This window comes from Misgurnus anguillicaudatus, chromosome 5 (genome assembly GCF_027580225.2).
Source record: "Misgurnus anguillicaudatus chromosome 5, ASM2758022v2, whole genome shotgun sequence".
Taxonomy (NCBI): Eukaryota; Metazoa; Chordata; class Actinopteri; order Cypriniformes; family Cobitidae; genus Misgurnus; species Misgurnus anguillicaudatus.
In genome coordinates this window covers 23,457,759-23,473,109 of record NC_073341.2, presented here as the reverse complement: position 1 = coordinate 23,473,109, position 15,351 = coordinate 23,457,759, and the positions used below count along the sequence as shown (strand labels likewise).

The window sequence follows — 15,351 nt, the reverse complement described above, 5'->3', positions numbered from 1 at the left end:
TGATCTCCTCTTGTGATAATTTCAAAAAACATACTTTGCATAATGCCCAAGCATCAATAAATCACACAGGCATAAGCGAGCTCTGGTCGAGCAAATGATGGTTTTATAACAGAACGGCTGCACTGCAAAAAATGACTTCCTTAATTAATATTTTTGTCTTGTTTTCAGTCAAAATATCAAAAAATTCTTAAGACGTATTTTCCTGATGAGCAAAATGATCTAGGAAAATAAGTAAAAATATAAACTTTGAGTAAATTAGTGCATAAAACAAGCAAAAAAAAAAATCTGCCAATGGAATAAGAAATATTTTCTTGAAATAAGGTGACTTTTTTCATAAACACTTAATTCAAGAAAATGTTTCTAATTGCATTGGCAGATTTTTTGCTTGTTTTAAAGCACTAATTCTCTTAAATTTTATATTTTTTGTCTAAAAACTCTTAATTTAATAATTGTTAGATATTTTTACTGAAACCAAGACAAAAGATGACTAAGAAAGTCATTTTTTTGCTGTGCGGCTTCTTATGTTTCTTCCAGGCGATTGTTTGGAGACGGGGTGGGCGGAGGGTTTCTGATTGACACGTTAGCTTTTTCGCTGGGGTGGACGGCCACGGCTGTCAGTCGGTAAACATTGCGCGTGATGGATTATTTACAACTGTTGTGCTGCCATCACTCGCCACTTCCTTTGAGCTAGTCCTGTCCATTACATGGCCAATTACGTTGCGCTGGCCATTTTCTCATCTCAATCAAATTATCTCCACATTGTGTTTAATTTCAGTCGCGAAGGGCTCGGCCATTTTTACACGGATCTGCGAAAAACAATATATCACCCTGAGAGTCCTGTTGAATGGAAAACAGACTAATATAAAGCAGGCTTCGGAAAACAGATAACACAGCTAGCGCTGGCTTTTTCCATTAGAGCAAAATGAAGGATGAAGAATGAAATTACTCATGCTAGTAGTTCAATTCAATTCACGCACTTAAATGGGAAGCTCCCTAGTACGACGTGTGCAGTGGGGAGAGAAGTGCATTGTAAATTCATAAATATTCGGTTGACTTGGATTAATCTTGTGAAGACCTTTTCTCTGTGTATACACTGGATATGTACATCTATCTATTTATGCAACAGGAAACTGAATTTTATAGATTATTGATTCACAGTAATGGACTTCAAATGATTATGACCGCTGTCAGCAACTTTTCCGTTTAGAGATGTAAAGCGTTCCTCGAAACGTCCTGCATCATTCTAAATGTGCAGGTTTTGCTGCAGTAACCTTGGCACCGTCTTATTTTAACAGCATGCATTTTTATTTATGTATTTGCTATTAGTGCTGTCACATAAGATGTTGATGAATGGTGACACAAACATGTCCTGTGCTGATAAGCTTACAGTGGATGGATTAACCCACATAATCCTCTTCTGGCTGGAGGTCCCAGAACCCAAAGTAGAAAGACTCGTGCTGGGGTCAAGTGCCAGGTTGCAGTTGGGTTGTAGCTTCCCATCAGGCTTTGGTACTGTCACCATCATCCAATTGAAAGGCACTGTGTATAGTGTTAGATTATATCTAGAGACCTCCATCTTGTGGTGGATAAGAGGATGTTGTACTAATTCGGTTTCATTGATATTACAGTAGGCAGATGCATGGGTGGGAGAAGCTTTTTTGGTGCAAACTAAACTACTGCTAAGTTCTTGATTATTCCAAGTGATGTTTTTGACTAATGCAAGTGCCCTTGGTCATTATGCAGGGAATAAAGACAAGAAAGCAGCATTTGAAGATTTTATGGGGTGTGACATGAGTTGTATTGTTGGCTGAGAATTGCAGGTTAGCATCTGTGGATATGGGATAACTGGGAGTCAAATGCCTTTGGGACTGTAAAGAGAAAGTTGTTTTCCTAATGAGAAAAAGTTGTTGAGTGTTGAGTGGATGAAAGTTGAATAGTTTTTAAATGTCCTGTGTAAACATGATTCCCGAAACGACAGCAATCTTATTCTCAGCACATTGGAGCATTATACCTTATCACTGCTAAAAGGGTATTGATGGTGGAGAGTTATGACACTGTTCAGAGATTTCACAAATGTGTGTTTTCACCATAAAAAGAATGAAATCACAGCCATACTTCTATTAGGACCCTGCTGTGCAATTCTTGCAGATAGAAGGAAAACTATTTCTTAAATGTGACCCTGTCTGTAAAATCCAAAGGCTCAATCTAATTGAGATAGGTGCATCAAAGTTTGATTTCACACTGACAATATTAAATATATCAAGGGATATTTTCACAGAATGTTCTTTACATTATTCATTTAGTTTAAAAAACGGTCCAAAACCAGCAAGCAGACCAGGCTTTTAAACGAAAGATCTGCAAAAGCTCTAAATATTGTAGGATATTTAAACTCATGGTTGGGTCATATATGGACAAAACCAAATGTTTGTTTAACTCATTCCCCACCAGCCTTAATTAAAAAAGTTGCCCGCCAGCATTTTTTTGTGATTTTCACAAAAGTTTCACAAAATGCCTTCCAGGAAATTTTTCTTTTTATAAATATATAAACATACAAATATATCAAATGAAAGAACAAACCCTCTGCTTTCAAACAAACATTTCATCCTATCTTCATTTATTCTCTTTTTATAACCTCTTAAATATGGGTAGGTTTCTTCAAAAATACAAAATTTTGAGCAAAACGCTAATTGCATTTTTGTATAAGAATTTTATTAAAGATCAGAATCAGAATGATTATCAAAACATACACAGAGTTAAACATAAAATGTTGTTAAATGAGTTTTTGCTTAAGTTTTTTATAAATTGGGTAATCTAGTAGCCTGGGTGCCAGCCGATCTTAGCCCCGCCCTCAAGATTTTGTAAACGGGAAGATGGGTCTGGGGTTTCTGCGTTGAGGAGCTACTATGCTAGGACAAATGCTGGTCGCACCAATCAAATTGTCAGGGCGGGCTTTATACGATGATGGACAGATAATCAACAGTAACGTAATGAACCACGTCACCAAAGAGCGCGTGTGTTGAATGGCTGCCGCTGTAGAGTTCAGCTGTGTGGATTCTGACATTGAGTCTGTTCTAAAAGATATCGACAGAGCATTGATTTTAAAAGAGCAACAGAGAAACGCGAGCAGGGCATTTGTTGATGTTTTTGCCGTCCTTCCTATTCGGCAAAAGTTGGTCGCAACTGAAATGGCTAACGTTATCACGGCGATGCAACTCAGCGTGCACGACGAGATGGATATAATTAGCAGTCGTTGCCAGCTTCTTTTCGGAAGCCCGGAATCGTGGTTGCTGAATAAGTGGAGGGACATGCTAGGCTCCAATATTTTCAAGCAAACGTAATGGGTATCGTCGTGGATGAAGTTCACCTAACGTACAAATGGTAAGAGATAGTCTTACTCTATGACTTAGTAAATACTTCATGTTGTGATATAAACGAAATGTTGTAAACATAATAGGTGTTGATGTACATTCGCTAACTCAGTATAATCACAATGTTAGTGTCATTGTAGCGAAATAACTAGCAGTTCGGTCAGGCTGCAAAGACGTAATTTCAACATACGTCACACACTCCGTTGCTCTGATTGGTCGTAGGTCTATCCAATTGAGGGCAGAGGCATTTTTCGGTTGAGACATGCCTCATAATTATAGCTCAATGGAGCGGTATCAGACTCAAATTCTGACTAGAATTGAGTATGGCAACGTCAGGCTAGTAATCTAGTGGTGCCATCTACCATATTTTCCGGAAAGTCACACTTTTTTTCATAGTTTGGCTGGTCCTGCGGCTTATAGTCAGGTGCGACTTATATGTTAAAATTTATTCATACTGACTAACATGAACCAAAAGAAAACATTACCGTCTACAGCCGCGAGAGGGCGTTATATGTTGCTCCTGTAGCCTACCCCTGAAAAAAACTGTTACTACTGAAACATTAACTTAAAGACAATGAAGAAAGACTTAAACAAAATGCCCCCAAAAAGAATAATAATTTTCTAAATAAATGCGACTTATAATCCAGTGCGACTTATATATGTTTTTTCCTCTTCATGACGCATTTTTTTGACTGATGCGACTTATACTCCGGAGATCCTTATAGTCCAGAAAATATGGTAGTAGACTGGCTAACACCAGACTAGTCTCATAGAGAATGAGACGTGGTTTGGGAACCACATGCTCATTTTCTCGTACTTGAGGCATGGTTTACGAATGCCCAGAGACGTTTATTAGGCTCTATGAATGTCTATGAAATGCGACTGTAAGTAGCTCATAGCCAATCATTTCAATTATACCAGATGACGTATGTAGAGTGACATAAATTCAAACGTAAACAACTTTTATCGGTACATGTGCACACAGTTGAAAGCTATGCAACTAAACCAGTAGCTGTATATTGATATTGAAAAGCAACACAATTTAGTGGCACTGTGACAACCATAGTACAGGCATAATGACAATATGATATTAATAAATACCACTTACCATTTATAAGTTAATTGTACTTTGTCGACGACGATGCCTAGCATGTGGATCCTATAAAACTGTGGCTATCATGTCTTGCCATATCCAAACATCCTTCTTGGATATAAAATTGTTTAACACCAGAAGTTGCTCTTTTTTTAAATAAACTTGTGTTCAAAAATACTTTGAACACTATCTAAGGCTGCATTGAAAAGTAGAGCGTTTGCTCCCGTGTTGGATAAACAAAACTGCTTCAGTGTGTCGCATAGACGTCGTCATTGTGTTGCTGCCCCCTCCATGTTTTGTGATTGGTTCCCTATTTCAGGGGCAAAATTGGTCCATAGTTTCCAAGCTATACTTGCAGTGTGAATAAATCTGCACACAAGGCAGCATGGGAAACCCAGGCTATCCATCTAGTGCATAATAGCAGAATTACAAATTACCATAAAAACTCATCAGAAAAGTGTCATTTATCCTTCACAAAATCTTTTTCCTTCCTCCTGGAGCTGTTTGGAATACTTTTGTAAAGGATAAATGCACATTTTTTGGATTTGAAGGAGTGGACCCCATAACTGTACATGTTAGCAACTGAAAGATCTAAGACATTTTTTAAAATAACCGATAATGTGTTTGTCTGAAAAATGATGGACATGTGCATCTCAGATGGCTTGGGGTTGAGTAAATCATGGGCTTAATATTATTTTTGGCCGACTCTCCCTATAATTGATGAGATAACTCATCAATGGTGGGGAAAGAGTTAAAATGAACCAAGAAATTTAAATTTTACAATGTTTTTTTTTACAACTATTTAGCATGTTTAGAGTAAACACTCTCAGAAATAAAGGTACAAAAGTTGTCACTGGGACAGTACCCTTTCAAAAAGGTACACCTTTGTACCCAAATAGTGCATATTAGTACTTCAAAGGTACACTCTTAAAACGAATGTGTTAAATTAACACATCTTGTGTCTAGTTAAGGACAACACATCTAGTGTGTTGTCCTTAATTTAACACATTCCTGTGTTATTTTTGGAACAACACACTTTGTGTTGTTTTAACACATCTTGTGTTGTCCCTTTTATTTTTTATGAACTTAAATGACACATAATGTGTTAAAAACAACACATAATGTGTTAAATAGTTTAACACAAAACAATGTGTTAAAGTGAACACATCCAGGGTGTGTTGATTTTAACACATTGCTTTGTGTTGGACTGTTTGGCACATTGTGTGTTGGTTTTGACACATTATGTGTCATTTCGTGCTGATTTAGAGTTCATATAAATGGGGGGGACAACACAGGATGTGTTGGAGCGGCACAGGGTGTGTTGTTCTAAGGATAACACAGAGATGTGTTAAATTAAGGACAACACACTAGGTGTGTTGTCCTTAACTAGACACAAGATGTGTTAATTTAACACATTCATTTTAAGAGTGTACATGTTGGCAGTTCAAAGATACATAATTGTACCTAAATGGTACATATTAGGACCTTTTTTGAAGGGTACTGCCCCAGTGACAGCTTTGAAGCTTTATTTCTGACAGTGTAGTTTAGACTTGTTTTGTTTCAGCAGTTATACATATATATGAAAAATGTAACCAACTCTGACCTTTTTATGTATTCCATGTGGGTGTTCCAAGTAAGGCAATATTTATGTGCGGTCTTCACACCTGTTCACACCAGATCAAACATGTTAATGGAAAAAAATACTTCCATGTTGCCCATTACAGCTTCTTCCCCGCTGTCAACACATTTGACTTCATTATAATTAGTTCATGATCTAAAGCTGCAGATATGTCTTTTCAAGGAAAACCCTGATACTTCAACAAAGGCTCAACACCGGTTTGCTGCATCAGCAGCTACCAGTAGTGAATCTTTCAAAACACATGTGATCAATGGCTCCGGTGGGATGCTTGGTCTGTAAGTACTCTGGAAGCTTGTCATATGTTTGCTATTGCTCGTCCTTGAGGCCATAGCCCAGTTTATAAGCACAGTAAATCTGTGGTGTATTATGGTGAGATCAGGGCTGAATTAAACAGGCAGTTCGGTGTAATTAAGATAAAGGGCAATGCAAGAAGGATAAAGCCATTGTCCTCTCAAGTGTGAGGCTTCTATCCTGTTTTTCAACAGGAACACAGTGTGCTTATGTACGGTATGTGACATAAATTATCCTGCTGTGACAGGATCATTTAAAGTACCGTGCAGATTTCTGTATCATTAGTGGCTGGAAATGCAATTTTAAAATATAATGACCTTTTCCTAACAGGTTTCCAAGTATTTACGCTATATTCAAATGTCTAGACGGATACAGTAGGTAGCCCCATTCCAAATTTATGCCATAGACCTCACCTATTTCCAATTCGGTTGCAGGTGGTATTCAGGATAGGAACATTTAATGAAAATAGCATTTGGTTTGTTTAAAAAAACGCATCAAATTTAAAGGCATTTTAATAAAAAAGTTGATTTTTTTGGGTACTTTTCTTGATAAGAGAAAGGATTTTAACACTGAAAAAATGACACACTGCCCTTTTAAATCTTAAAAGTTATGGTATTTTTGCAGACTACATTACATTTCAAAAATAATTATTATTTTAAATAATTCCTAGGTGTATATTATTATATTATTATCATTATTATATTATATATTATTAGTAGTAATAGTATTATTATTATTAATAATATTAATAGTAATTAATAATAATGTTATTAATAACATTTCATAGAATGAAACATATGTTTTAAAGCATTTAAATAAAGTTTTTTGTCAGAGCCATTGTTATTCTTAATTTTGACATTCATTACACCAGACATATATATCATATGTCATAATATCCGTAATCTGTCTAGATAATCTGTAATAATCAGCATCGCCATCTGCCCTGAAAAACACATATCGTTCAACCCCTATCCTAATTATGTCCAATGGTATTGATTTCAAGGATTAAGTCTTGTCTTAACTATCTATTTAAAGCTTAGGTCCTTTTATTCAGCATCGTGTTGTATATTTTTCCCATGATTATGTGATTATGATTTCATATCATATCCACATTCAGTTTAAACTCTCCCACAGACACAAGTGGGATAATTATGAACTCTGAAGTTGGAGTTTTTGGATGCACTTTCACACAAGTGTCTATTCATGCTTACACGCTTGTGTTGCAACGTGCATTCATCATTTAAACCTCCACCACAGGAGTCTTAAGCAGATACCTCAGAAATGATAAGTGTGTTTTTGTGGCACTGTGTGCCGTGGGAAGCCAACTATGGCAGTGAGATGGGCCACCCTCCTGACAGACTGTACACAGCGGATGAATTATACATGACTAAATTCACAGCTCAGACTGAGGCTGGATGACATTAAAACAAAATGGCAATTGCGACACATACCTATAACAGTTTTGACGTATTCAAAGCGTTCGTGCTCGAGCAAGTGTGAGCTAAGTACGTAACATGAGGGAGTTCGCTCTTAAGAATAACGTGTCATTTGAGGAATTAATCATCATATAAACTGCAGGCATTGGAGTGTTTTTGCTGTCACACATGGCATTTGCGGTTAGTGGTTGTAGGAGCAAAATATAGTGCTGTTTCTGTAAAATCTTGTGCTGTCAACTTTGCCAAAAGCAATGACATTTTTACACTTTTGTACCTAAAAGGTACATATTGGTACTTCTTCGGTACATGCTGGCACTTTAAGGGTACATACTGGTACATATTTGTACCTAAATGTACATATTAGGACCTTTTATCCATAATAAAACAAAGTTTTGTTTAGAAGTTTATATTATATGGCACAAAATCTTTAATAATTTCTGTATTTACAGTAAGAGTAAAGATTTTTTACATACAGTATTCTGAAGAAAAGGTGCTTGCCCATTCAAAAGTTGCAGCCACATGGTATTCTGGGGTGCGTTTCCCAAAAGCAATGGTCGTTGTTACCATTGATCTCTATTGTTAACGACAGAACTTGCGACCATAGTTGCTTTCCGGAAACGCACCGCGGTTGGTTTCAATGGTATCATTTTGCAGTTGCCAAGATATTCTGAATGGTTAATGCATTGCTGCACTGTTTTGGGTGGCTACTTACTGACCAACATCTCCATGATAATCTGGTCCTTAGATATGATTTGGGGTTTTTTGTATGGGTTTTATAGAGAAAAGAGTATGTCTGATTGCTTATGTACTGGCACACCTGTACTGTCCTCACCAAGAGGTTGGAGATTTGTGGTTTGAGGTTTTCTTGCCCCCTTGTTCCAATGATGATGTCTTATTAAGTGGGTGTACAGTACAAGCCTTGATGGTTCCTATTAAAAAACTGTTAAAGCCAAAGTTTTAATTAAGAGGAAAGATCTGGATCAGGTGAATTATAAAGATAGATGATCTGATAGACTGAGCCAGACACAATTTCATATCTCTACACTCCACAAGAACAACCTCTTCAACAGTATGTAAATAATGTCAAGTGTGACCATTTATATCTGCATTGGTTTGAGTATAACTATTTGATGATATACTCTCATGGTCTTCTCATGATTATTATGTTCAAGAACCCATAAAATGGCTATGGAGTGCAGTTGACATACAGTAGGCTATTTCCCATTGAAACAATATATTTTCATGTCTCATGCTTTTCTTAAAAACAAAATAGGCAGTAGGACTTGGAAACATCAAATTCTGTATTTTAAATGCACATATCTCTTAAATAAAGATTGCATAGAAAATTACAGTTTCGTTGCAAAATGAGATAACTAAATTTTTTTAATTGTTCAGAAATCTTGTTTCTTGGTTGTGCATTCCAATTAATATCAATTCAACTGCAGTTGGTTTGTTTTGATTTAAACATTCATAACTTAAACAAATACAGCTAAGTAGCACCATAAAACAAAATAATAACATGATAACATAATAATAAACATATTTTGACAAAAATGTAAAAAAAAATGGATTTATCTCGTTTTGCAACGAAACTCTTCATGTATACATTTGAAATAAAAGCCACACAGCTCAAGTGGTATTTAAATAGTTATCCTAACTAATGTCGTAATCAGTCCCTCCAGAAAAAAACTTGATAATGCGATCGCATGATTCAACGCATAATCAGCCAAAGTCCGCATAGTTATGCGGGGGCCACATTTTTTCAAATACACCGCACTTTCGCAGCATAAATTGCAGATTTTCACATATATCTTAGCAGAAAGTAGAAAATGTTTACTTCACATTTACTTCACACAAGCGCAGCCATAGGAACATTATGAAGTTACATGATTATGTGACATGAACATCATTGAAACGCTGCAAAAGCTGCAAACAGTTTTTGCAAGTTCCCGCAGTTTTTGCAAGTTCCCGCAATTTCATAGCATAAAATTGCATAATATCCCGCATATTCATCGCATTTTTTAAAAAAACGTGCCACAAGATTAAGGATTTTTGCCCGCAACAATCACAAAAAAATTCAGCGTTTTTCTGGAAAGACTGCGTAATGGTTATTTTAATAGGTTTATGGTTACAACCTAGAGCTGGGCATAGATTAATCTAGATTAATCTCATACAAAATAAAAGTATTTTTTGCATAACATATGAGTTTGTGCTGTGTATAATTATTCATGTATGTATTTAAGAAACATTTACATGTGTATTTATTTATATTTTTAAATTTTCTAAATTATATATAAATAAAAAACGATATTTAAATAAAACATTTCTTAAATGTATATATATATTTATGTGTGTGTGTGTTCAAATATACATAATATTTACACACATCACAAACTCATATATTATGCAAAAAATTACTTTTATTTTGTATGAGATTAATCTAGATTAATCTATTCCCACCCCTATTACAAACAAAACTAACATAATGTTAGTTAAAGTTCAGACCATTAAAGAGTAACTAAACCCTAAACCAACTTTTTTTAGTTAATGATCTATAAGAATGGGGCTTTATTAGTGCTGTTCATTGATTTTAGTAAGTTTTTTGACATTTGGATATAAAGTGTTTCAATACTACAATATATGGTGTAAAAACGTCTGAGTGCTGCCCTCTTCAGGTTGAACAGTGGCTACTGCAGTTGAATTTTTGTATTGGATGGTGGGTCCAAAAAATGACTCATGACGTAAGCAGGTTCAAGATCACCACGCCCTTGTTACGATCTCACCACACACTTAGTTCGTCCCCTCTATCTCCGTTGGGATCTGCCCACTTTTCTTGAATTTTTCAAATATTGCCAGTGGGTGGAGTCAGGCTCAGACCAGGGGTTTAGTTACGCTTTAAGTTGTACCTCATTTCACGTTTACAAACCTTAGAACTAAGATTGACTTTGAAGTTGTTGGCCAAGCACAACGAAATTGCATGTCTCACTATATGCAGTATAAGCAGTGTAATGTATAGATAAACTGAATAATATGCAAGTAAACTAAATATGAACTTTGTTGAAGCGTTGAATTTAGTGAGAATGTATGTGACATGGAAAGTGAAACTTCAAACTTCTTTGTGGAAAGTGTGAAGCTGTCATTCGGATCAGATGGGTCAGTTACAAGGTAAGGTGAGGTGATGCAGAGGAGAGGTTTAGCGCTTGGTGGATGTCATGGGTCACGTCTAATTCTGGCCATCTTTCCCTCTAGCACTCCTTAATGAGTGCACACTACCTTACCTTCCATCCCGGGGCTCAGACAGGTGGAAAATATTAGATAATAACAATAATCATTATTCTATAAAAGCGCCTGGCTGAAGGACAGTACTTTTACTGTATAATTTAAACAAGTTGGTTGTATTTTAAGGTGGGTTAGAACTTGAATGACTCTCCTCTCTTTAATTTGTGAATTGTTAGATGCAGGCTGCAGGGAGATTTATTAGAAATCAAAGAAAAAATTAATTTGAAGAAAATGAAAGGAGATGAATGATTGTCATTAACAGCAGCTTATTCTTTAATGGGTTCTCACACTAGCACAGGTGCAGATGTTTGCCATGGATGTGACAGTTCATTGAATGGGGAACTCCCATGACCTCTACTGTAATTCACAAAAAGAGTAGATTTACAGGTGACAGCAATGATAATGAGTAGAAGTCTCTGTGAGTTTACAGGCTTTGACCTTGCAGTCATAAAGGTGCGCTTACTGCGGATTTGCAGCCTTCGAAATTACTTGTGAGCTTGCATTGAATATTGGCAACAGGATATGATGTCATGCCCTAGAGCAGTGGGGCTTTATATTAATCCACGGGAATCTACAGCTCTATAAAAAGTCTTTCTTTTGTAAGGATACTTAACAATTTTGTAAAATGCAAAATCGAAATTAAAAACAGTAGCTGTACTACTATATTAAAGAGATGTATAAAATAGATCAACTATTCCACTTTTCACGATTAATCTACAAACCATGAAAGCTCTGAAATTTGTTTTTCATTAGGTTCTTTATGAAATCTTCTGTTATTCAAACATTTGGCTATGTGAATTTACAGGTATTGGGAAAAATGTGAATGTGAGCCTCCGTTTGCTCTTGCGTTTGTAATTCAGGGGTGAAAATTCCTAGACATTAATTTTTGCAAGTTCAGCTTTGTTTATTGATGTGGGATGATTGTGCCCTGAATTTGCCCTCTTTGGTTCTCTCGGACACCAGAGAGGTATTTGCTCAATTTCTGAGTCTGATTCTTTGCATGCATAACTTGGACAGGTCTGCCGCATCAGGGTTTTCTGAAATCAAGCATTCTGTGCTCGTCTTCTGTGACAACTTTAAGCCATTTGCCAGAATCCGACAGCACACCTCTTACCATAAAATTTAATGCATATGCAGTGAAAAATAAACCGTTTGAATGCTGTCTTTAAAATATTTAGCCTTTTTATGAGGTTTTCATACTCTAAAATTTTTCTGGCATCAAGACAAGCACAAGATTGCTTACAAGCCTGAATCAACAATTTTGGTTGTATGCACTGTACATAACTTACACACTTTTTATTTCTCCATGCACAACATCACACTGCAAAAAAAAAAAAAAAATCTTAAATTTACATATATACAATATATTTTATACTTGCGTTTTATACTATACATACAATAAAAATAATAATCATTGCCATTTGAAAAAAAACTATAACAGAACTTCATGCATCAAATGGAGACATTTAGAAGCATTATTTAACCATGTTTTCCACAATGAGATAGCATAGTTTTTTACAGTTAAATTACAAGTGTGATATTGTTAAATCAAATAGTCTCTCACTGTGTGTATAATACGATAACGAAACTAGCATTTTTATGTTTTGCTTTCCAAATGACAAATACTTGGGTAGCACTTTATTTTACAGTGTGTGTACTTACCTTGTAGATATATGGTAAGTATGTTGTACTTTCAGACTGTATGTATGGTACTTACTTTTGAGTATCTACATGGTACTTAAAGGGTATCATTACTGTACTTACCATTGGTACATACTTGGTAGTTATGATGTAACTCTAGATAAGTACTGGGTAATAGCAGATACATACTTATACAGTAGTGTAGGTATACTGTAAACTAACAAGAAACCCTACTGTACTTAAAAATTAATGTACAATATAAGTATTTAGTACTTACATGCAACTGTGCGTTAATGACAGGTACTTATAGTGTACCTATATGATAACTAATAACAAACATTACTGTACTGACAAATTTTATGTAGACGGTTAGTATATAGTACTGTACATACAGGCCAGTGTATGTTAATGACCATCACATATAGTGTATGTATACTGTAACTAACGAGAAACACTACTGTACTTATAAATTATATATACTGTACATGGTATGTATATGAAAACTAATAACAAACATTACTGATGTGCCATTTTTGTACTCTGTATCACTGTCCTTTATTTTACCCTTTAAACCCAATTAACTACTGGGTACATTCACTAGTACATTCATAGTAACTGCATGAAAACAGGACTGTAAAATACAGGGTTGAATTTTACAGAGTTATTACATAGGACCTTCCAAGGAATAGCATGGTATACATATGCCACTGAGAATTACATTAACTAGTCAGACCATAAACTAACATGCATTGTTGGGTTTAAAGGGTACAAGGACAAAGGATAAAGGACAAAGATACAGAGTACAAAATGGCACATCAGTAATGTTTGACAATAGTTTTCATATATGTACACTATAAGTACCTGTCATTAACCCACACTTGCATGTAAGTACTAAATACTTATATTGTACATTCATTGTTAGCAAAGTGGTGTTTCTTGTTAGTTACAGTATACATACACTATAAATATGTATCTGGTATTACCCAGTACTTACCTAGATTTACATAATAACTACCAAGTATATACCACTGGTAAGTACAGTAATGATGCCCTTTAATTACCATGTACAGTAGATTCTCAAAAGTAATTACCACATATTTGTCTGTAAGTACAACATATTTACCATATATGCACAAGGTAAGTACAGATACTGTAAAATAAAGTGCTACCAATATGGTTTACTAACAGCTGAAGAGCCACAATAAAGCTGTGTGTGCCCGTGCATCCACCATCAGGCATGTTAGGCATGCCCGTTGATGGGATATTTTATGCCTCCTGTCTATTTTGCAATTATAAAGTTTTATTAGGTGTTTGTGGAAGATTAAAACACTATTAGCGCTGCACCAGCCGTCAGAATCTCCAGCTGTTCCTTTTGTTTTATAACCAAAATGTTTTATGACACCCATATTTAGTCACCTACACAATTATGGCTAATGAATTCAGTGCTGGTACAGTGGGCACTGGTGAAGGGTATGAAGCATTTTCCCATGTAGGTGTGAAGAGAGAGCGCCAGAGATGAGACACAGTGAGAATAGTGTTTTGAAATATAAATAAGCACGGATAATTGATTTGTTTTTCGGCATGGGGACTATGGACTGAACTTCAGTGGAGATGGAGCCACATACAATTACATATGATTAGGCTACTGTAAGTGGGTGCTCAGAACCTGAAATATTAAATTTATAAAAATATAAATGTACTAAATTAAACTAAATAAAATCAGAACATTTCAGATGTAAATCAAAACGTGGATAAGTTACTGTTTATTTCTAATCTTTTTTTTAAACATTTCCTAATTGGCTTAATCTCTTTAATCTCTTTTCTTTAGGTGGTGGAAACTAATCTCGTGGCTTTCGATTGTCACTGGATCATCATAAATGAGGTGGGTACATGAAGTTTTGTTGAAAGTACTATTTGTTCTTCTCACTGATATACAGGGGGTTGACAACATAATGTGAACACTGGGAAAATAGCTGCTATCTCTTTAGTTAATCAAATGTTGGACCACCATCTGTCATACAGCTGCAAACATTTGTGCAACTTTTGAATAGTGTCAAGTGAAATGTACCATTTATTAAAGCATCTTACAGTTGTTTCCAAAAGGCTGGAGTAGGGAACCTGCTTTTCACTCTACTCATTAGAAACTCAATTACTCTTGAAACAGTCAGGCTGTTAAGGTTACAGATGCTTGTGAAAAATGAGCTCCCACAATTTTGTCCCCTTTAGAAATCTGACAAGTTACTCATTTAACCAATTTCTTGTACTAACCAATGCTGAACACTATGTACAACTTGTCCAAAGTGGTTGCACCCTAGACAATTAAAGTAACACAGAAGATAACCACAATCTTTGTTTCTCACAGTAGCTTACACAAAAAAACTCTTAACCACTATAACAACAGGTGTTCATATTATACAGTATTTAAAGGCAGGACAGGCAGGACTTATCTAAAAAACTGTTGTTTAAACTCTTTATATACCAATACATAATTAAAATGTAAGTACTCTGAAAAAGAGAGTATAAAACTCGAGTGTCTGTAGACCTCTCATGACTGTTTTAAACACAGCTAATTATTTCCATTTGGGTCGAAACAAATGTATGGCT

At 35.5% G+C, this 15,351-nt stretch overlaps 1 protein-coding gene across 6 annotated transcripts in view; it reads left to right on the top strand.

The window, feature by feature from the left end:
- grid2 (glutamate receptor, ionotropic, delta 2) overlaps positions 1-15,351 on the top strand; it is a 485,524-nt gene that overhangs the window by 320,094 nt on the left and 150,079 nt on the right. For all 6 annotated transcript variants that reach the window (XR_008634267.2, XR_008634268.2, XM_055168104.2 and 3 more), the window contains exon 5: positions 14,576-14,629. Coding sequence is in view for 4 of the 6 variants with exons in the window: in XM_055168104.2 (XP_055024079.2) it covers positions 14,576-14,629 (54 nt within the window). In the remaining 2 variants the exon portion in view is untranslated. The remainder of the gene's footprint in view (positions 1-14,575; positions 14,630-15,351) is intronic.